At 41.6% G+C, this 24222-nt stretch overlaps 1 protein-coding gene and 1 non-coding gene across 2 annotated transcripts in view; both read left to right on the top strand.

Moving 5' to 3' along the window:
• Positions 1–24222, top strand: part of LOC140296621 (uncharacterized) — a 581862-nt gene that overhangs the window by 464338 nt on the left and 93302 nt on the right. The window contains exon 7 of the mRNA XM_072379734.1: positions 14590–15141. Within this exon, the coding sequence (XP_072235835.1) occupies positions 14590–15141 (552 nt within the window). The remainder of the gene's footprint in view (positions 1–14589; positions 15142–24222) is intronic.
• On the top strand, positions 40–112 carry trnak-uuu (transfer RNA lysine (anticodon UUU)). The gene has a single exon. It is a non-coding gene; the product is annotated as a tRNA-Lys (tRNA).

Raw genomic sequence — 24222 nt, 5'->3', positions numbered from 1 at the left:
TAAAAACTGTCATTTAAACTGTGATCTCTCACATTCAGAGCCTGGGTAGCTCAGTCGGTAGAGCATCAGACTTTTAATCTGAGGGTCCAGGGTTCCAGTTCCTGTTCAGGCGATGCTACCTCTGAATATGTCATAGTTACTATCATTGCATTATCCTACACTTCGGGATTGATGTGACGCAACAGACATGTAACTTTAGCGCCACTCAACAACAAAGCCCGTGAAAAGTAAGGAGAGAAGAAAACAAAACAACACCACCAAGAAGCTAACATGGAGAGCGAGGAGGCCACCGTGTTCATGGTCTGCATGACGGTGATATTAATCATGGACGATCACATCAGGCGTCTAAGATGGAGGCTGGAAGAGCGCACAGCGAGAGTCAGGAGATGAAGAATCGAGCAGCAGGCGATACTTCTTCTTTTCATGAAGACAAGAAGGAGAGCAGAGCGCCGCGGACAAAGGAGACGACGTTAATAAGTTTAACTTATTAAACAGGTGCCAGTTGTGTCCGTGTTGCATGAGTAAACATTTCAGACAAGGGGCGGAGCTACCAGCCATCAAACACCTACATCATGTTCCTGTGGAACCCAGAAAAGAGAAGGAGCTAAAATGGTTCTAGGAACTGAGTGCTGTGGTCCCTGGTTCCTGTATGTCCGAATGCACGAAAAAACGGCCATATTTCTGAAAAGGTTATAGGAACTGCAAATGGTTCCTACAGTGGGAATGCACCTAATGTGTTCTTTGCTCCACTTCTGCTACTCTTAAAACATACGTTAAAGACAGCAAGGGTTATGATCTTCTTTGTTGTGTATGACGAGGTTTCTCAAAGACAATGAAAACACTTCCTCATAGACATATTCGCTGTTCTGAACAGCCAATCAGAGCGGACTCACCAATAGACAAGACAACGTTTCTGACAGATACTACCTCTGAATGTGTCATGGTTACTATCATCTTACACTTCTATGAATGCACCGTCAGGTAGACTGATCACTATTAGTACAAGTGCGTTTACTTCATTCATTTTTGTTTCCCCACGCTTCTCCTGAGCAACGACTGTTGCAGTGGGTGATTTGTGGATGCACCACACCCACCATCTGTATCTAACAAACATCCTAGAAAAGTCTTGATGTTCTGCTGCACAGTTTGTGAAGCAAGAACGTCCAGATTTTTTAAAATGAAAGAGGACACGTTTTCTTTTTCACATGAATGCAATGCAATTACAGGAAGAACCAGAGGAAACCAAAGCAACTGGGTGTAGCAGAGCATGATGTCTTCAGAGGATGCTTAGTATGATTATTCCCCCGGCTTTAACACAGAGATTGTTTATCACCTGGCGTGAATGTAGCTCAGGAGGAATCAGCAATCAGGAGGTCAGTGGTTCAACACCAGCTTCCAGACACTGAACCCCCAATGTATCCATCAGTGTATGAATGGACTAACCCAGTGTTGGAATGCATGTAGTTATGTGTAGACTTAAGATGTGCTGTATGAGCGTGAGTGCATGTAGTGTTAGAAGCACTTTGAGTGGTCAGTTAGACAAGAAAAGCACTATACAAGTCCATTTACCCACATGAGCTGAAGCAACTCATGAAGTTAAGAAGGCATTTCACTTCAAAGACACATCACAACATGAACTGGTGTACAGCGCAGAGCCATTATTTATCTTGCATCTTCTAAAAAGTCAGGCAAATCTCTTCCTCTGCAGATGTAACTCGACATTTAAACGTCTGAAGGCTGGTGCAAAAAAATATAAAATAAAATGTCAATCAAGTTTATCAAATCAATTCACAATTTTAATCATACAATCCAAAGCGCTCTGCTAATCAATACAAACAGTTTAACAATGCCTTTACAAGTTTGCAAGCGTTTTCATGACGATTATCTTCCAATCGAGGATATTTCCCTGAAAAAAATGGCAAATACATCACAACTATTTTCATTAACTGACTTAAAAACATCCCGCCTCAGTTACAGTTTACATCAGTTCCATTTTTACACCCACCCCCCATATGTGAATGAATTACCATACAATCTATAATCAGAAGAAGTCGAAGTAAGTTCCTCATTATTGTCCCATTATTCAGAACAATATTATTCAGTCTTTAAAAAGACACATTAAAGTGATAAAATTCATTCTTACAAATTAGGACACAAACTGTCTAAAGTGCATTAGCAGATACATCAACATATGTTTGGATTTTCTTATTCAAAAGTGATGAAGCAAGTCTGCAGCTATGCATGCGACACAAAGAGGACAAAGTCGGACACAGTGTTCACTAATTTGACCTGATCAAAGCTTCCATCTCACAGATGAATTTGAGTTGAAATTTATGATCAGATGTGTCCCAGCTCTGTGTTGCGTTCCTTTTAGGGATAACCAGTGCATATGGACCTGATTGACCTATCTCCTGCTCCACCCAGTACCTTAAAATGTAAACATGAGCAATATTAATAGCATTCATAGTACAGATAATGCACTTAATTAAATCAAACAAGTTCAGTGTTGCAAGAAACAAACAGCTGACATCAAATCCTGGTGAAACAATAGTTTATACTTTGAATTTGCATTAAAACTAAATCCTTTCTTTTTCTGTCTCAGCACCGGGCCGTAGTCATGGTCAATATTTATTTTTACTTACCCAAGAGTGTCGTTGCGTCCATCAATCCAGAACCAGGTGTTGTCAGTTTCTTTTAACCCAATCCAGTATCCATGGTTAGGGCTCTGGTAATACCGGATGTTTTTACTGACAAATTCCTGGAAGTCATGACATGGCGGATCATCGGAATCATTCACACTTTAGTAAAGGCATCAGTTATAATAATTTAAAAGAAAATGGAAATTTGGAAAATGCCATTTATGCTCTTTATAGCTCACCTGTTCTTGCAGATTATCAATAACAACCAGATCTGCAGCTTTGTCTTTGCAATAAGTTCGACTTTGTGGCCATGTCTTCCAACTTGGGGGTTCATCATAAAACAGGTAGCACTTTTCCTGGTAAAGAATCCAGCCATCCCGACAGGGCTGACACTCACGAAATGGGCGGAGAAATTGATTAATTATTAAATCTAACATGTCAAAATCAAATGACAGCCTTTTTAAACTGACTGAAATTATACGGATTAGACCAACTTGGATTTTAATGAATGTGATTTAATTGGAATCTTATTACAATGAATTGGATTACAATTAGTTTAAAATGGACTGTAGTTGAAATGCCTCGAGATAACATTTGTTGCGATTTGATGGTATGTAAATAAAACTGAATGATAACAAATGATAAAACCTTAAAAGACTTATGACTGTTATCCTACATGAGGAACTATAAATCTATCTACTTCTAATATTTCCATTCTGGAGCATCTTTTTTGGCAGGACGTTTTCTTCCAGAATAAATCCAGCAGGTATAAACTCAAGATATTAAATGTTTTTTTCAACTTTATTAGTTGCGTTTCAGGTCTGAAAAATGTTTTTAAAAAATTGTGATGTGGGTTAGTAATAAAGAAAATTAGACATCAGAAAATAGTTATTATGATTTGGCACAAAAGATGTTCAGAGGAGCTAAAGTTTGTCCTCAAATGTGATTAAAAACAATGTTCCTCAGAGAAAGACTGGAAGGGATCTGCATATTTCTGCCTCTAAAGAGCAGAATATCATTAAAGCATTCAAGGAATCTGGAGGAGTTTCAGTGTAAAGGACAAGGGAGCAACCCTAAGCTGGACACCCGTGACCTCTGACCCCTCAGACGGCGTTGCATCAAGAACCATCTTTCATCAACAGCTGATAGAAGCACATGGACAAGGGATTACTGTGGAAACTTTTGTCAAGCACTACAATACAGAGTTCCATTCACAAGCTTTACTGTGCAGAAAAGAAGCCTCAGAAAAGAGGCGGCGTCCACTTCTCTGGGCTCGGAGGCATCTGGGATGGACCATCACACGGTGGAAACGTGTACTGTGGTCAGACCCATCAGTATTCCAGATCTTTGTTGGAAGAAATGGAGCAAAGAGCAAAAGCAGTATCCAGCCTGCTGTCAGCAACCAGTCCCTGCAGCCAGGCTCTGTGATGGTATGGGGTTGGATCAGGGCCCTCGGCAAAGCTCATTTCCACTTCTGTGATGGCAGCATTAATGCAGAAAAGCTCACTGAGATTTTACAGCAACATATGCTGCCTTCAAGGCCACATCTTTTCCAGGGACGTCCAAGCATTGTTCAAGCAGACCATGGAAAACCACATTCTGACACATTCCAAAGGCCTGGCTGAGGAAGAAGAGGGTACGGGTGCTGGACTGGCTGCCTGAACTTTGAAATGACAAATATGGTTATGTACCTGAACTGCTGCGCAGTTTAAGATGATTTTACTGGAAGAAAAGCTCTTCATCACTTGATATTCTCAATGCCTGAATGTCTTTTCAGTGTCATGAGAAGGAAGATTACAAAGCTTTACAGGCATGCATTTTACAGGCCTGAAATGTATAAAGAGATATACACGACCAAGATGACGAAACAATGACGTCAAGGCTACTTTTTTCTGTTTTGGGACTCTCTAAAACAAGGCTTCTGAAAGCAGAGGGTTTTCTGATCAACATGAAACTGATGTTTTAATTCTCACTTTCTGAAGAAATCAGAAACATGACATCAAAATTGAAAATGTTGATGCAGGTCAGACGTTGCATCAGGGTTGAAAGGTAAGAATGTGTTCAAAACGGTTTAAATCTCTTTAAAGAAGGCAGAGAAGATTTTACTTTTGGACAAACTAAAGTAACACACTGGGGCGCACTGGAACAGTGATTTCCATGTGTTATGATTGGAGTGTGGAGATGGTTTGCTTTGTATGTGTTGCAGTTAATTCATATGGTGGTTATTGTTTCAGGGTTGGATTTCTGCGTATGTTGAGGATTGACAGTGTTTGTGTTGATCCTTTGGAAGGGGGGTACTGTCTCTTTAAGAGGACGAGTAAAGTGGGTTGGTGTGAGCTCATGTTAAAAAAAACGTATGCTTGTGTTGAACCGTGGACCGTTTGGATGGATTAAAAAGTTGCAAAAACAAAGATGGACGTGGTTTTTGGCTGTTCATTTTGAGGGTGCAACACATGCAGAACTGTGAGGTCATAATGAGTGATGACATCACTTCTTGTGATGTCAGCAGCGATGGTGCTCTGTTCTCAGTCACCAGTCATCACGTGTGCTGTTCTGCTCTCTTTTTCAGCTTTATGATCTTAACTGTAAATAATATGCAGCACATGTTCATAGAGCCCAGGCAATGGTGGGAAACATGGATTGTATGAATGCTGTGTGAAATGTAAATAAAAAGAGAAGCAGTGACCTGCAGATCCTTTATATATATGTGATAACTGAATCTGAATGTATCAGTGTCCAGGTCAGTAATAATGTATTTATTGTATGTTACGGTGCTCACAGCTGCTTTCTTCACGCCTCACCTGGAAGTATCTTTGAAGCTGCTTTGTATGTTGTCTACACTGACTGTGAAGCAAAAGCAACACAACAGCCACATCTTCAGGCTGTTCTCAGTGTTTCCAGCACAATCATTCAGCTGTTTTTATGCATCAACATAATACAGTAATAACAGTGTAGTTATGGTTGTTTCTATTCAGAGCTTACAAGCAGAATGGGATTATTTCTACGTGTCAACATACAGTGTATCACATCATTTCTAGTACAAATCTGACTTTGAAAGATGTTAAAATGACAGAATCAGCATGTAAATGATAAAGTGTCTTCCTGTGGATGTTCTCAGATATGTACAGTATGAACACTGTGATCCTTTCCCACATGTCCCAGTATGTTTGATTGTGTTCCAAGTGAGGGTCAGACTGGAGAAAGTGTCATGAAGCTGTCACCCTTAAACAATCAATAAAAGCTCTGAATACAAAAGCATTTCAGTGTCATCTCTATGCTGCACCTCCTGAGCTCTACTTTCCATATTGTCTACACTGACTGTGAATCAAAAGCAGCACAACAGCCACATCTTCAGCTTGTTGTTGAAAAGCTGTTCTGACAACATTCACCTTCAGTGTCTCCTTCAGCTGTGGAACTGACCAGTGTGATGAAAACTGGATATACTGGTACCAGAAGAAAGAAGCAGAAACATTCACAGTGATTCTGGATATTAATAAAGATAGTAGTGATGTTTATAAAGGTTATGGTCATCCTCAGAAAGATGATTTCTCAGCTGTGAATAAACAGAACGGCTGTGAGAGAGCAGTAAACCACAGCCCAGGTTCACATATTTCACCTCCATCTCAGACAGAGTCACAAACATACTGAGCTGAGGGAGTTTCTTCCTCACTGTTGTCTTCATTTATTTAAACTTTTATTAAACTTTTTCTTCTTATCAAGAGAAGTTTTCTGAAGGTTCAAAGATAAAAACTGTGAACATTTCAAAGATTTGTTCTGGAAAATGATCCAAATGAAACTTCAATTCACCATAAATAAAAGCAAGACATTTTAAAGACATTAATTTAATACTGAATGTTTTCATTCAAATGTCCAGATAAATATGAATCTGCTGCTTTGTGCTGCTGCTGGAATAAAGTCCATTCCTCCTTTAAAAAGTTTAATGAGCTCTTCATGAAAACACTTCCAGCAGCACTTGTTGTTTCACAGCTTTCAGCAGATTTCACCTCATCATTTCACTTTATTCCATTTTAAAAGACAGATCTTGGACTGATCTCAGGTCAGGATTTTGTCCTTCTAGCAGCAGCTTATCAGGACGCTGATTTTGTTGGACAGATGTTCATCAGTTTCCTGTGGATGTTTCTGCTTCCCAGAGGATGAATCCAGAGTGCACTGAGACTGAGACAGGAGCAGGAAAACTTCCTAAATTCATGTGAAGTCTTTGTACCACATTACAGCTCAGAAACAGAACACATGCACAGTGAGGGCATGATGCTCAACACGTTTCTCAAAGCATTTACACAAGGACATTCATTATGTGCTGACAGTGATATGATTTCCTTCCCCTGACACTGAAATAACAATCATCTTTAAGTGATTTCATGTCACTTTTAGATCCATCAGCTCCACAGTTTTATATCTCTACATGTTAAGTATAAGGCAGCTTTCACAGCGAGCTATGTGGCAAATATCTGGAAACAGCTGAGACTAACAGCCTGAAACATCCAGTTTCTACAAAGATAGCTCATATACACAGTTCTGTGGAATGTTTCTGTACAGTCATCATGGACATTCATGTCATTTCCATTTAGTCATTTAGCAGATGCTTTGATCCAAAGTGACTCACAGGTGAGGAAACAACATCCCAGTGCAGTCAGGCCTACCTCTCATTTCCCTGTATTTGTGTCCATCCTCCAGACTCCTGTGGATCCTTTTTACCTCACGCTAAAAAAGCCAATATCACAGACGGAGAAAAGTTAGATCATGAGAGAGAAAACAACTCTTGAAACTTTCTGTGAACAAAGCAAGGAGGTCAGTAAATAAGTCTACACCTCATTACAGTGGTTAATATTTCTGTCTGAATACGTTTCTGTTTGCATCTGTGTGGTTGTGGACATATTTGATCTAAGGGAACTTCAGATTGAAACCTCGCCAGTGAAGAACTGAATGTAGCACAACGTGTTGGTGTAAAAGACCTCTCTGGTGCTTAGAAGTCCATACTCCCACCAACTAGTTTAAAGCTGAATGATCCTTTCAGATGAGAGATGAAACGTCTTCAAGAACCAAGAAGAAGAAGAAGTTGCCCTTATTCAGGCTCTTACCCACAAAGTGTCACCGTGAGGAGCCCCCTTTCCAATCAGTAAACCTTCTTCTAAAAAAGTAGCCCTGAACAGCTGCCTCCAGCTCCTCTGAGGGACACACCTGCTGAACTGGTCATTGACATTAGAATAAAAAGGCTGCAGACAGAGCAAAACTCCTGCTTTGGAGATGAACCCTCTGTGTAATGCTTCTCACAGTTCATGAAAGAATATTACAAAATAACAATGATTTTAAGCATCTGTAATTATACTGGGGCAGCTGCTTATCTGAAGTGTTGCATATGTCACTGTGATCTATGTTATTAATGTCCAAACACATGTGAGCTGTGTTTAGATTTAGCCAAAAGCTGAAGTGGAGAAGAAGATCTTGGAATAAAGAAAGAGGAAAGGATGATGCACAGTTTTTACAGTAATGAATGACACACAGTGGTTCTAACGGCGCCCTGGAGCTGTTCACATCTGGTCTTAACGTGATCAGAAAAGTGATTTAAGTACATCTGTGAACACGTTCACCAAAGATTCAGCTGCTCTTTTCTCCACTGTGGAAACCTCTCGGCCAACTCGTGTAACCTCTCCCAGGAACTGACGAGCTCCAAACAGCTGGTGACATGCGCCATGCAGGACAGCAACACACTGGACCACTTCTACTCCACCATAAAACCCTCATACCGCTCCATCCCCCACGCTGCCCTTGGACACTCCGACCACTGCATCATACAGATGGTCCCCACATACAGGCAGCAACTGAGAAGGGCCAAACCATCCAGGACTACAGTAAGGAGGTGGACTCCAGAGGCAAGGGACATGCTTCAGGACTGCATGGAGTCTACTGACTGGGAGTCACTGAGGGGCCCTGAGGATGACAACGGCAGCTTTTCTGATACTGTATGTTCCTGCATCAGCTTCTGTGAGCAGGTCTGCCTCCCAACCAAAACCATCACAAGGCACAATAACCAAAAGCCCTGGTTCTCCAAGCAGCTCAGAGAGCTCAGGCGCCGGAAAGAGCAGGCGTACAGAGAGGGTGACATGGACACATTCAGGCTGAAATCCTCCTCTTCCAAGCTGGCTCCATCCTCTTGCATATCGTTCTCTCCTCACTCTGCTCAATCTCAAAACTATCTCTCTCTCTCACTTAACTCCACAAACTATCTCCAAACTATATTAACGCTATTCAAACTCTAGTATCCAAACTCTATCCAAACCCTGAACTGACTTCTTCATCGAAAAAACACATTTTAAATGGAGACTGAGGGTTTTATATGCCTGTCAGTACTCTCGGCAAAATCTGAACCGCTTCCTTAAGCAGTCACGTGGTACGGCCAGGTAGCGAGGCTCCTGACGTCATCATTTTCGGCTCCTCCCCTAAATGAAGTAAGCCGTCTCCTCCATTATTCCACACGCTTCGAAGCCTCAGCACATTTCGTAACATCACTACAGGAAGCTGCATGCAGGTGAGTCCAGAAAAGAATACATGTAGCGGTCAAACATTTGCAGAAATGTCTTCAAAGTGCTTTGTGTCATTGGTTTGATTCCTGCACCTGGACACGGGCAGTCAGAACATTCACCAGAGAGTAAAAAAGTTCAAATAACCTGGCTGCTATTCACACTTAGCATGTCCTGCTAATGCTAATGCTCTGCATTGTGCACTGCTCAAAGCAGTGCACAATACCAGAAACACTTGAGCTATAGATTTCAATAAGCCGGCCAGATGGACAAGTAAAATGGAGCTTTATCATTTTAGCTGTGTGTGAAACAGACTTTTTCTTCCTCTTTTCTTATCTTTATGGACAGTTTTGACCATCTTGTCACATTTTCCACTAAAGCTGCAGTTTTCTAAACTTATTTCTGTAGTTTTGCAGAAATTTTTTATGATTTAAAAAGTTTGATGATCAATGTAAAATCTAAAATAGTTATTTCCAGGCTGATCTGGATATCATTTGGCTTATTGATAAAACTGTGGAGCGAAAACATGTGACCTGATGTGTTTAATGTACACATGCCACATCTCATGCTTAAATCTTAAAGTGGGACTTAAAGGGGAACTCCAGTATTTTTAAACCTAGACCTTATTTCTGGCATGGAATACGTTCATCTTCTCACCGAGAGCAGTTCGGCTGTTTCCGCACGCTGGGTCCGCCCATCTGTTCGCTGATTGGCTGTTCCTGTGTTTCTGACGGCTGGAACGAACTCCATGTAGACAGCTCCGCTTCGATAGAAATTCGCTTCAAAACAAAATTTCTGTCTCGCCCCTACGCGCGCACTGCGGTCACCGACACGAGACAAGACACACACACACACACACACACACCGAGCATACATACATAAAAACCGAGCAGTAAGTCTGGCGCAGCGTGCTTGTGGCACCACTAAAAACAAACTCCTATAGCCACATTTGGAGCTATTTTGGGTTTAAACAAGGCACACACGGTAAAGTAAATAGACGATGGCCATTACTGTGCAGGCGCTGCCACCAAGCTATAGGAGCCAAAGGAGGCAACACATCTAACCTCATAAAACACCTGCAGTGTCGTCACCCAGATTTATGTCAATACCAGGTTGGTATGCACTGTTTATTTTCTAATTGGCTAATATTAGGCTATATTCTGCGTGTACAGGCTGAACAATGAAGAGTTAAAAGATGTCAAAGCACCTAGAAAATACATAAAAAGGGAATCATTTTACAATGTTTGTTGTATTTTGTCCTCTGTTTTATTATGGTGGAGAAGCATCATTATTGTCAAATAAATGTTTTTAAAAGGATTTGTTATCCTATGTTGATTATTTATATTAGTATTATGTTTATCATACACATAACAACATACGTAATTAATAAGTATTTATAACTTGTACAAATACATTGAAGTTCATAAAAATAATAATAATTAAAAAAGAAGGCTGCAGTATCGCGATAATACCCGGAACCGTGAGACTTTGTCTGGTAGAGTATCTTGGTTACTTATTTTGGTATCGTGACAACTCTAATTGAGCGTGACATTCACGTTTATCGGTCTTTAGTCACGCACTCCCCCACACATTGTATTTCTCGCTCTGAAAAAGAATTAGATTATACATTTCTCTGGTGCGCCGCTAACGCTATGGAGACGGAAACAAACACGACTCTCACGAGTTAAATTCAGTTTTATTTATATAGCGCTAAATTACAACAAATTTTATCTCAAGGCACTTAATATAGTCTAATTCAAGCCGATTGGAGTTAAAGTCATTGTTATCATAATCCAATGAAATCCAATTAATTAATTAAAAAACAACAACCTAGCTAAGGAAACCAACAGATTGCACCGAAACTTGTCTTCGGTCCAATCTCCCGTCCTGAGAGACACGACTCCCTTTTAACAGGAAGAAACTTCTGGCAGAACCAGACTCAGAAAGTGAGGCCATCTGCCTCGACTTGCTGGGGTTTGAAAGAAGAAAGGTGTGACAGATGAGGTCCCCCAGCAGTCTGGGCCTATAGCAGCTTAACTATGGGATGTTTCAGGATCACCTGAGCCATCCCTAACTATAAGCTTTATCAAAAAGGAAAGTTTTAAGCCTAATCTTAACAGTGGAAAGGGTGTCTGCTTCCCGGACATTTACTGGCAGCTTATTCCATAAGAGAGGGGCCTGATAACTGAAGGCTCTACCTCCCATTCTACTTTTAGAAACTCTGGGAACAACAAGTAAACCTGCAGTTTGGGAGCGAAGTGCTCTCTTTGGAAAATATCTTACAATGAGATCTTTAAGATATGATGGAGTTCAATCATTAAGAGCTTTATATGTGAGGAGAAGAATCTTAAATTCTATTCTGAATTTAACAGAATTTTGAATATTTTGAACTGTGACCTTAGTGAGTCCTTAGTGTGGTTTGCACTCCACAGCTGGATCTTATTGTTTGTACTGACAGTTTCAGACAGAGTCCATCAGTCGGAGGACCAGGACCAGAATGGAGCAGCAGAACCAGGATCCAAACCCCTCCTCAAAGAACAGAGCTGGTTCATCCTCTGGTTCCACCGGGCTTCAGGTCAGTGTGGAGGACATTAAAGACAGAAGGACGAGTGTCGATGCTCTCTGTATCGTCCGTTTGTTCTGCTTTTACTTCAAATGTGGAAAAAGTGTCACTGTTACCAGTGTTACTTTTATTCATTTAAACCAGGGGTGCCCAACCTTTTTTGACCTAAGATCTACTTTTCAAGTTCTGTAACCTCCCGAGATCTACCAGTCCAGTGTCAATATCGCAAACCCACACCCATCATTTCCAACCTGCAGTAACTAACCACACAACACTTTTTCTTGTTGTCACACAACCACTACACATCACATCAAAAACCCTCTCAAACACACACAGACTCGCACAAATAAGTTGATCCAAAAAGAGCTGTCAGGTTCAAGGCACATCTTCTGAGACTGGGATACTTCTCCTCCACCAGTAGTTTCCAGAACACTACATGCTCTCCAGGTTGATCTCAATGTCATTTTACAATGTCAGAATCTCATCCTCAAAAGCAGAGCTTTCCAGGTCAAAAAGTTATTTGACTTTGACGGCATTGTCATCAACACCGATACCTGTACTGTAATGGATAACTGCTGGCTGACGGCTCGATGGATACAAAGTCAGTAAAACGCCTCTCAAACTCTTACAAGATGCTCTGAACATGCTACTGATAATGTGCACTGTCAAGCTGTGTCACACCTTTACCGTAACGTTATACTTCTACTTGCATGTGAGGGAAGTTGTGCAGGTTACCACTCTGCAGCCTGCTTTTAAACTTGTTCACTTTCAGTGAGGAAAGATACATCTAAAAGCCACTCTGGCTTTGTATGGTAATCCACATGTTTTGAAAGCTTCAGGAAGTTCTTGATTTCAGGGAACAGCTCCATAAATCTGGTAAAACTTTCCCTCTGCTTAACCACCTCACATCCGTGTGAAGCAGCAGGTCTGTGTGCTCAGCATCATTCTCCTCTAAGTGAGCACAGAAAAGCCTTCTCTGCAGACTCCTCGCCCAAACTGAACACAAAATCGTCATTGCAATATTCATCACGTCTTTCATATTTAAGATCTTTCCACACAACGCTTTCTGGTGAATTATACAATGATCATTCAAGATATCCGAGGAAGATTCACTTTCTTTGCAAAGTGCAGTGAACCCGCTGGTGCAGCCCATACCGCTGCCTCGAGAAAGACTTCCTTCACAATTTCGCCGCCTTTGAATGGCTTCTTGTGTTTAGCAAGGACGTGACTGACGCAATAGTTGCGGCCTTACCCTGAAAATGGTAGGTCTTGGTCTCGGTTTCCCCTCAGCCGTGTTAATGTTTAGGAGTGCGTAACTGCTCTGATCGCTAGCTGCTTGCTACTGTTGACAGCTGTCAATTTTCGACCTTCCACTGCGATCAGGAGCAGACTGGGACACAAAAATCCACCAGGACAATTCTGACTGCACCGGCCCACAACTGGCCAAACCCATCCCCTCCACCTCCCATATATCAACTACGCAAACAAAATGTAAGGACTTGCATGCGGCCGTAGCCACCGTGATATGACGACACCGCCCCCACTGAGGAACTCAGCTCAAATGTTATGGTAATTTGCAACAATGTGTCCTGTCAACTCACCTGCATCACTAATTGACGCCTGGTTGTTTCGGAATAAATCCATAATTTTTTACCATTTTGATGCACTCTCCTCCAGCATCCGCTTCTTCTTCATTCTGGCCTATTCAGGCCCTCCTTTCTCCTTTCTTTTATTTCCCTCCATCAGGTGTAATACAGAGCAAAACTAACACGCAATTCCGATTCCTCTTCTACCGTATGAACATCCGCTACTTCAACCTTGCCCGCTTTCTCTCAGACAGCCGCTCATTCATCTCATTCATGTATATATATATGTGTGTGTGTATAGATAGATATATATGGGTATATATATATATATATATATGTGTGTGTGTGTGTGTATGTATGTGTGTATAGATATATATAGATATATATATTGGTTGGAAGTTAATCGGGACTACTTCCATAGCTGTCGGAAATCTTATTCACGGGAACAGGCTTGATTGACAACAGTTTTAACTCAATGTGCCGCTCATGAACTTCACCCGGCTGCGCAGGACAGTCTGCAGGCTGGTTCTCTTGAGCTCATTGGCCAACCGGGAAATCTCCCGGTCGTCCCGATGGCCACTCCGCCTCTGAACGCAATCGACTGGTTGGGATCTCCTGATTTAAACCAGTGGTCATCAACCTTTTTCAGCCCAACCTCTACATGATGTTTAAGTGAACAACTTGGACAAGCCTGTACTTCCTTCTATCATTTAGAAATGTTCTACCACAAGTTCCTTTTCAGAAGTTCATCATGACAAAATATAATTAGTAAAAAAGCAAAAAACCCTGAACGTGTGCAGCTCTGTCTGTCAAGGTCTAGTTAGAATATGTTGGTTAGTGTAGGATAGCTTAGAGAAATCTTTTGTGTGAACTTCATGTTACATACTACTTAATATTTTTTACATTGCACAGCACTCTACCTTATTACTGCATACATGGTCTGTTATTTGTACTTACATTTTATGCTTATAGCTTATTGTTTTTGCTACTTTTTTGAACATACTAGCATATATTTGATACTTTTTATCCTTATACTTCTTTTAATATTTTCTTATATTAAGACTGTTTAGTTTTATTTTATTTTACTGTGTTGTAAATATGTCTATGAATTACACAATTGACAATGAAGCTGACTTTGGCTTTGAAAAAAAATCTCATTCTTCTTCCTGTCTGTCATTGCAGAAACTTATAGCCAAAGAGGGATCAAGATGGCACTGCTGTAAGCACTGTGGGAAAGTTTTCAAAAGATCGTCACAGCTGAGGTATCATCAGAGGCTTCATACTGGAGAGAAACCTTACAGCTGTGGTCAGTGTGGGGCAGCTTTCACTCAATTATCTAATCTGAAGACACACCAACGTATTCACACAGGAGAGAAACCTTACAGCTGTGGTCAGTGTGGGGCAGCTTTCACTCAATTATCTGATCTAAAGACACATCAACGTATTCACACAGGAGAGAAACCTTATAGCTGTGGTCAGTGTGGGGCAGCTTTCGCTACAGCTTCCCATCTTAAGACACATCGACGTATTCACACAGGAGAGAAACCTTATAGCTGTGGTCAGTGTGGGACAGCTTTCACTCAATTATCTAATCTGAAGACACACCAACGTATTCACACAGGAGAGAAACCTTATAGCTGTGGTCAGTGTGGAGCAGCTTTCACTACATTTTCCCGTCTTAAGACACACCAACATATTCACACAGGAGAGAAACCTTACAGCTGTGGTCAGTGTGGGACAGCTTTCACTCAATTATCTAATCTGAAGACACACCAACGTATTCACACAGGAGAGAAACCTTACAGCTGTGGTCAGTGTGGAGCAGCTTTCACTACATTTTCCCGTCTTAAGACACACCAACATATTCACACAGGAGAGAAACCTTACAGCTGTGCTCAGTGTGGGGCAGCTTTCACTCAATTATCTGATCTAAAGACACACCAACGTATTCACACAGGAGAGAAACCATACAGCTGTGGTCAGTGTGGGGCAGCTTTCACTCAATTATCTAGTCTAAAGAGACACCAACGTATTCACACAGGAGAAAAACCTTACAGCTGTGGTCAGTGTGGAGCAGCTTTCACTCAATTATCTAGTCTGAAGAGACACCAGAGTAGTCGCTGCAGATAAATGATTGGTTTAAATTAGGGGTGCAACGGATCAAAAATCTCACGGTTTGCGGATCAGAGTCATGGATCGGATAATTTTTTGTATCTGCAAAAAAAAAAAAAAGGACGAGACAAATAAACATAAGTTTAATCTTTTTGTTTATTAACACTTTTAAATAATTAAATTGAAATATATAAAAGCATCTTAATGTACACATGGCATAATATCTTCTTTTTAACATAATTAATGGAAAACAACTTAAAGTGCAACATAAAAAGGCATATTTCCTTCCTATAAACACACCCATACCGTTTGCGATGGCTTTAACCCGGTTGGATTGTGCAACAAGGGACTGCATAATTGCCGCGGTGATATGCCGTTGTTGAGCAGCCTCCGTTTTCACTCCTGTCAGTGAAACACTGGGGTGATGTTGCTTCAAATATGTGGCCATGCTTTATGTGTTTCCACTATTATTTGACTTTCTTGTGCCACAGTGCCTACACACCGTAATGGTTTTATCCACTAACCTCTTTTCCCCATACAGGGGACTTAAATGACGTGGGGCGTTCAAGCGCCTCCGTTCCTCCGCTCGCCACGCTGTGAGTGGACTGAACATGCGCATGAACTTTTTTTTTTTTTTTTTCATAAATCAATCTGCAGATCGCGAATCAATGACGATCCGTTGAACCACTAGTTTAAATCAACAAGATGAGAAAACATTCACCTGGGAGCAGCAACAGGCACTACCAATCAGAAGCCTTTCATTTGTTCAAATTAAAAATTGGAGTGGATTACCACCTTCTCTTGTCAGGACCTTTGCTCTGAATGTTCTGTGGGTAGCACATGTTTGAAGAACGATTGAAAGTGCTTTATTTTTTGTTGAGATTGTTTTAACTGTGGACAGATCTCCCACTGTTAAAGAGAAACATGGCATCAATTGTGAGTTGAAGAACAGATATGCAATCTGTTTGAAAGTAGAAACATGTTTTATTCTGTTATACTGAACATATATGTTTTGTGTAAAATGAAGATTAAAAAGAAGCAGCTTTGCACCAGCTGTGGATATTTACGTAAACATACAACATCTGTAGAAGCAATATATCATTTCAGTTTCATGTGAAGTCCAGCTTTGCATACGTCTGTATTTTATTAAAGGTCAGATGTGAACATTTCTCATGCTTTTCATGTTCTTGCTGCAGAAATATTTTTCAAGAGAATGTGCTTGATTATGAGAGAAAGTTGACCAATTTGATCTTATCCAAAGAACCTGAAATCTTTAACGCAGTCTGAAGAAGGTTTGGAGTTGTTCCCTGTACAGTGTTTCCTCTAGGTGGGGATGGGGGGGGTCTTTTCTTGAAACATTTGATCACCTTATGACACATCAGAAAGTTGAAGCTCTTGACCTCAGAAGTCAGACCGACAGATCTGTAGTCATTTAGGCACATTATCCTGTCCTTCTTTGGAACTGGGATGATGGTGGTTGTTTTGAAACAGGATGGCACATGACATTCAGAGATGCACTGGTTGGAGATGTCTGAAAACACTGGTGACAGCAGGGCAGCTCACTGCTTCACTGTTGCTGAGGAGACGCCATCAGGTCCTGTGGCTTTCCTGAGCTTCAGCTGAGTGAAGACCTTGATAACATCTTTAGCTGTGAACGTGAGGGGGCAGGAGACTGTGGAAGAGGGGGAAATGTGTGTGTGGGAAAGGGGGAGATGAGGGGTGGGTGGCGGTGAGTGAGTTAAGGGGGGGGGGGGGGGGTAACGAGTGGGCCTGTGAGATGGGGGGCACAATGGAACAGCAGGTAGTCTCTGTAACCTGGTGTAGAAAACGTTGAGATTGTCAGCTAGTCCGGGGGAGGGGGCGACCAAAGGGCTTCTACCTTTGTAGTTTGTGATGGTTCTGAGGGGACTCCACACAACTGCAGGGTCGTTGGTGCCTGAATCACGCTCCAGTCTGGCTCTATAGTCCTCTTTAGCATTTTGAGTGGGAGGGTGGCCACACTGCAACTAGTTGACAGTGAAGTCAAACGTCTGACTTTTCTCAACATATCAACTCAGTATTTGATATACAGGAAGACTTTTCAGGATAAATAACCTGATCAAACATCTGTGCTGTATTTCCTATGTGATACATATTTGGCCCACAAATGACAGGTCTACTTACTATAATTCAGTTCTAAATGCTGCTGAGCAAATTACGGGCAGTAACGCAGTTTCTTACCCGCCTCCTTTGTGTGTAACAGTAGCCGCATAGAGAGCCAATTTGTTAGGATTGTTTTACTGTGGACAGATCTCCCACCATTCAAGACAAACATGACATCAATTATGAGTTGATGGACATAGCAATATGCAATCCGTTTGAAAGTAGAAACATGTTTTATTCTGTTGTACTGAACATGTTTGGTTTTTTTTTAAGTTAAGATTCACAAACAGACAACATCTGTAGAAGCAATATATCATTTAAGTTTGATGTGAAGTCTAGCTGCATCTTATGACGTCATCTGCTTCCTCATCTCCATAATGGAGTGGAACTTCCAAGAACTGCTTAGCTTCCAAGATCAGGCGTGTTCTTGGAAGCAAAGCAGGGTTGGGCCTGTTTAGTACTTGGATGGGAGACTGCCTGGGAATACCAGGTGCTTCTCGAGGCTTATGCAGTTGTGTATGTGGAGAGGAGCACCTGGGAGAGAACACACCCCTTGGGGAGGCTGGTGCTCATGGTTCTGTGGTCATATTTATTCTCTTCAGGATAACTTTACATTAAATGGAAAACTATCCTTCCTTCCATTTGATTTACATGGTTTCAGGGGGACTGGAGCCTATCTGTCACAGAAACTCATCAACATTTGAATCCAAGAACAAGTCTGAAACTAAACGAAAAACCGCAGCCCCAAATGAACGTTGGCATGATATAGGCTGTGTCAAATGCAAAAGCAAATGTATGAGGATCAAAGCCAACAATGACCTGGAACATCTCAGAAGATCCAGGATCAGCAACATGGAGACTGAGAGCCAAAAAGAAACTGAGGTGTCTTGTCAGCTGAAGCTGATCAACTTCCGTATGTGTCACAGGGTGATTAGATGTTTCAACAAAAGACATCAAATAACAGCTGAAGCTGCATTAAAGACAATAAGAGATGTGGAAGCAGCATCAAAGCTGATAAATATTAACTTTAAACCTTGTTGGATGTGAAATTAAATTTATTTCATTACATCATCATGATGTGAGTGCTCAGCTGCATAGAAACAGAAGAAGAAGAAGCTCCACTTTAAGACTGTGTGATTCCAATGATCATGGCTTCCTTGACTCCTCTCTCAAACCATCTCTTCTCTGTCCAGAATGTGGACATTACTGTCCTCAAAAGAGTGTCCCTTCTTCTTGAGATGTAGGTGCACTGCTGAGTTTGACCTGAAGAGGTGGCTCTCCTATGTTGTGCCATGCGCTCGTGGAGCTGTTGTTTGGTCTCTCCTATAAAGAGGTCTGCACTGCATACACAACACCACCCAGTTTGTGTTTGGGTGTTTAATCCTTTGAATGAACCAGTATCTGTCTGAGGGTGTTCTTGGGTTTATTTAAATTAATTGTTTAAACTAATTTCAATGAGGCCTATAAGCTATATATAGTTAAAAGAGACTTTAGGTAATATTTCTGTATTACGACTTAAAATCAGCTAAGATGTTCTGAGTCAAAGTCAGCAGAACACAGGCAGAGTTCAGTCTGAATGAACAGAGCAGGAGCTTAAACCTCCTCTACATCCCTGTGAGCAGGATGAAGGCGTCCTCTTGTGTTAGTTTTCAGATTTCAGCTGTGAACCTGCAGGACGACATGAGAAAAGAGATTTAAACATCTGTAATATCACACTGTGTCAGTTTGTTCACAGGACTCACAACCTGTAACACTGATGCTGCTTTCAGGGAACTTCTTCCTGTTATTGTTTCTTTTTTTGTGAACTTTAACTTTATCAATAAGTGGCAGACCAAACAGCGCAGTCACCTCTCCATCTGTGGTCTCCAAACCCGACTGAAACTGAGGAGTCTGCTGGAAACTCCACTTTACTCTGACCCGCTCCACCCAAACTCGTACCTGTGACGATCCAAAAACAATACGTGGAACAGAACAATGAGAGTTAAACAGTTCTCAGCCCCACCACAAAATCTTTTCATTCATTTGGATGAAATCATCCTTTCTTCATCATATTCTCATTAATGATCAGAGCTGAGTCAGATTTCTTTGAAAAGTCCATCGCTGACAGCAGCAGAAAGTGACTAAATATACTGAACATAATTACAATGTTTTCAGTATTTTTAGCTTGTGCTACTTTCTATTTGTGCTCCACCACATTCAGAGACTCTGTTGTACCTTTTAGTCCACTACATTCATCTGATAACTTCAGCACATTCAGACTAATACTAAAAAACATCAGAAAGAACAGAATCAGATCATAGAATATGATGTAAGATCACACACATCACCTTTAATCATTCCATAACACGTTATTCCAAAGTGTGTCATTCTGCCTCATTTATTCTATCTTTTATATTAAAGTATGTTTTCATATGAATGTTTTTGTAATTTGAGTAAAATCAAAAGTAAATCTACAGTTTTTACATGAAACAAAATCTCTGTGGTTCTGATTCTGTAACTTATGTCCAAGAATTCTTCGTCCACTTCTTGTCTCTGAGAACAAATGACATCTCCTGTAATGACTGACATCATATAATATTGTTACATTTAGTTTTGATTTGAATCACTTTGAGGTTTCATGTCGTTCTTTTTGTTTTCTGAGTTTCTTCCAACATCTCAGAACACGTTCAGAAACAAGTTTGAAGCGTTTGTGAGCAAACAGGTGAAACCCAGAATATGATCCTGAACCAAAGCAACTCTTCCAGCCACAGATGGCTTTCAACAAATATCTCTGAAACAAAGCAGTTACTTGTTGCCGCCGTGTGTTGCCACCATGAGGGATGCTGGTGGTGTGACAGCCTCACTCCCATTTTCACAGAAACACAATTCATGATCAGGATGAATCCACAATTTATTATTTCCAGAAAAACATCCAGAATCAGAACATTTAGTTTCTGGGTTACCAAGTAGATCATTACTGAGAGTTTTCAAAGCAGCAGCAACATTTGGTCTCTGAAACAGATCAAAGTAAGTTTAACTGCAGAATTATTTTCACATTTACAAAGTGATGAGATGTGAAAAGAATCTGTGATAAAGGAAGGTCTGCTGATTTCTCTGTTTGGCTCCATGAAGTGGAAGAGAAACAACAACATACAAACACATCAACACAAGGATTCAACTAACATTCAGAGCTCAGAGAAGTTTAGATTTTCATGTGGAGAAATCTTTCTGTGAATAAAACTCAGCATTAGCAGCGATATCCTCCATGGCTGCACAAACAGGAAAAAGCAGAAAATAAACAACAGAACAGCAGCGCAGAGACATCACAGCAATGAACTCTCAGCAACAAACTGACTGAATACCTTTATTTCACTTCACACAGCTCAGCTGTGGCTCCAGTCCATCCAATCCTAACTCCAGCATAGAGCGGCTGAGTGAATGTGGTCTGGACTCTGTGGAGGAGAGTCATGGCTTCAGAGACGCTGTAGAAGGACAGAATACCTGCTCTGTGATCCAGGTACACTCCTACTCTGGAGGACTGAGGACCTGAGATGGAGGCTTTCATCTTGTTGGACCAAAATTCAAAACTGTTTTGGGAACATTTTAATGCCCAAGATTTGTCATTACGTCCAAATCCACATTCATTCCCTGTTCTGCTGATGTTCTTGTATGCGACTGCTACATCAGCTCCTCCCCCTCTCCTCTCCACCTCCCAGTAACAGCGTCCAGTCAGACTCTCTCTGCTCAGGACCTGACACCATTCCGTGAATCTGTCTGGATGAGCAGAATAAGACTGAGGTTGTCTCATTACTGTCACTTTTCTGTTCCCCTCTGACACTAACAGATATGTGTTTGCTGTGTTTGGATCCAGTGTGATGTCACATGAATATCTTAAGAAGGCAGCTCTGCTCTTTGGCTCTGGTTCTGGTTCTGGCAGTAAAACATCCACTTCAGTGACTGTCAGTGAGCTGTTTGTCCATTTCTCTCTCAGAATGTCCTGTAGTTTCTCTCTGAGCTCTGACGCAGCTGCTGTCACATCCTCAAAGTACCTCAGAGGACGGATATTGATGCTGGATGAGTGTGTGGACTCACTGAGTGCTGACACTGAGGGGTAGTTGTGTAGAAACTGGTTGTGATCCTCTGTGTGTGAGAGCTGCTTCAGCTCAGCATCTTTCCTCTTCAGCTCAGTGATCTCCTGCTCCAGCTTCTCCTGAAGCTCTTTGACTTGACTCACTTCAGTTTGCTGCTGGGATCTGAGCTGCTGCTTCACATCAGAGCTTCTTTTGTGGATGAGACGGATCAGCTCGGTGAAGATGTTCTCACTGTCCTCCACTGTTTTATCAGCAGACTGATTGATGGCCTCCACCTCCTGTTGAAGCAGCTTCACATCTTTCTCTCTGTCCTGGATTCTCTGCTGGATTTGCTGTCGACTCCCCTCCAGCTCTTTCTGCCTCTCAGTCCTTTCTGCTGCAGCTGACACTGTGTCGTGGCCTTTATGATCATCCACAGGGCAGAGATAACAGATAGACTTCTGATCAGTACGGCAGAACATCTTCATCACCTCATCATGACGACAGCAGATGTTCTCCTGGAGGCTCTTGGAGGGCTCCACCAGCTTGTGTTTCTTGAATGGAGTCACATCATAATGAGGCTGAAGGTGTTTCTCACAGTAAGAGACCAGACAGAACAAACAGGACTTGATGGCTTTCAGTTTTCTTCCAGAGCAGAAATCACAGGCCACATCTTCAGGTCCAGCATGGCAGAGATCAGCAGGAGCAGCTTGGAGTCCAGTCTTCTTCAGCTGCTTCACTAAATCAGCTAACATGGTGCTTTTCTCCAGGACAGGCCTCGGTGTGAAAGTTTTCCTGCAATGAGGGCATCTGTGAATTCCCTTCTTATTATTTCCATTCCAGTAGCCTTTAATACAGTTCATGCAGTAGCTGTGTCCACAGGGAATAGTCACCGGATCCTTCAGTAGATCCAGACAGATCGAACAAGAGAAGGTTTCCAGGTCCAGTTTAACCCTTTTCTGAGCCATTTCCTCCAGTTGGCAGAGCAGTGTGTGACTCTCAGAGCAGAAACACCGTCTGTGCTGTGATACAAAACTAATTCCACCTCCTTTTGTTGCAGCTGATCAGCTGATCTTCACTTAAGAGCTCCTCTACTATCACACAATGGTTTCACACATCCTCCCAGCTTCAGATCAGTTTGGGGAGGGAACAAGGGAACAGTGCTGGTTTCACCTCAATCCAGGCAGGATTGTTCAAGGGGTTGTTGAATTCTTATTTGTTCTCTGTTGAAGGGAAAGATAAATTCATTAACCTTCCACTGAAAGCTCAACATGAAGAAAATTGGTTTCTCTGCATCTATCAGATCAACATTGTCCGATACTTTTAGCAGGCAGCTGTACAGGAAATGTAAATGTTGCTTTTTCTTAGTATTTTCATGCTTTTCATTTACATTTATATAATCAGCCCTGCTCTGCAGCAGCTTGAAATTCATAAATCATGATCTTCTGCTGAAATGCTCACCTGAATCTTCAGACTGATGCATTCAAGTGTGTGACATGAAACATGAGCTCTCATACGGCTGTTGGACTTCAGAAGAGGTAAAAACCTGCAGAGTTGAGCTGCCTGAAAACTAAAGTTGACCCCTAACCTGCAAACTTTCTGTACTCCTGGCTGGCTGGACCAGAGTCCAGAGAAGAGTCCAATATTAGCTCTTAACTCACATGTAGATATTACCGATTAAAGGTTTCTTAAGACTGCATCAGACATGTTTGATCATAATCTATCTATCGAGCTCTGTATACTGACTGGTGTCTCCAGGCTGAGCCTGATAGAAACCCTCTTTGTCTCTTTGTCTCTGTGTAGAAAAGAAGCTGCATCTTAAGATGGAGTTCCTGTGGTGTTTTGTCCACTCTTGTCCACACTGAAAACACAAACAGCATAAAACAGCAGAATGACTTCTTTTCCAGCCTTTTTCAGTTGGCAGGAAACAACAAAACGCTTCACAGCAAACATCTGTTCAGAAGTGAGAAAACCCAGCTGAGCAGATCAGTGATTTCTGTGCGGCTCAGATAACATTTCATGTTAGGCTGCAGTCTGAGGTGCTGATAAAGGCTTTATTTTATGATCATGCTGTTATGCAGCTAAGTCTATATACATCCTGGTCAGTGAGGGGATTTAAACTGAGGAGGCAGGATTACTTTTACCTCTGATGAGCTCTGTTATTAAGCGGAGAAAAGCATCATTTTTATCTGGACAGAGGGATGAACGTGAGAGAAAAAGTGGCTTTAATATATTAACCTGAAATAACGTGACTGTACTCTGACAACATCACGGTCCATCTGATGCCCCCAAAACCCTGAACTCTAAACCACTGCAGGGATTTCTGTACATCTATAATGGAGGAGTGGGAGATCCTGTCAGAACTTCTATCTGTGATGAGCATCTGAAGCAGAAGATGTTTCACAGCTCAGATGGTTGAGGTCTGAAATGTAACCTGTGTGGGGACAGGCAAAGGTGTAGAAGACAAAAAGTGGAGGCTCCAGATGGTGATAGAAGATAACGACTCTGTTTCTTTCAACTGAGGCTTCAGACAGATCCCAAACTGACCTCTGACCTCAAGACTCCTGCATGATAATAACATCCATGCAACCA

The sequence above is a fragment of the Leuresthes tenuis genome, unplaced genomic scaffold (assembly GCF_036924035.1).
Source record: "Leuresthes tenuis unplaced genomic scaffold, fLeuTen1.0.hap1 SCAF_1, whole genome shotgun sequence".
NCBI lineage: Eukaryota > Metazoa > Chordata > Actinopteri > Atheriniformes > Atherinopsidae > Leuresthes > Leuresthes tenuis.
The sequence above is the reverse complement of the archived record's forward strand: the minus strand, read 5'-3'. Positions and strand labels throughout refer to the sequence as shown.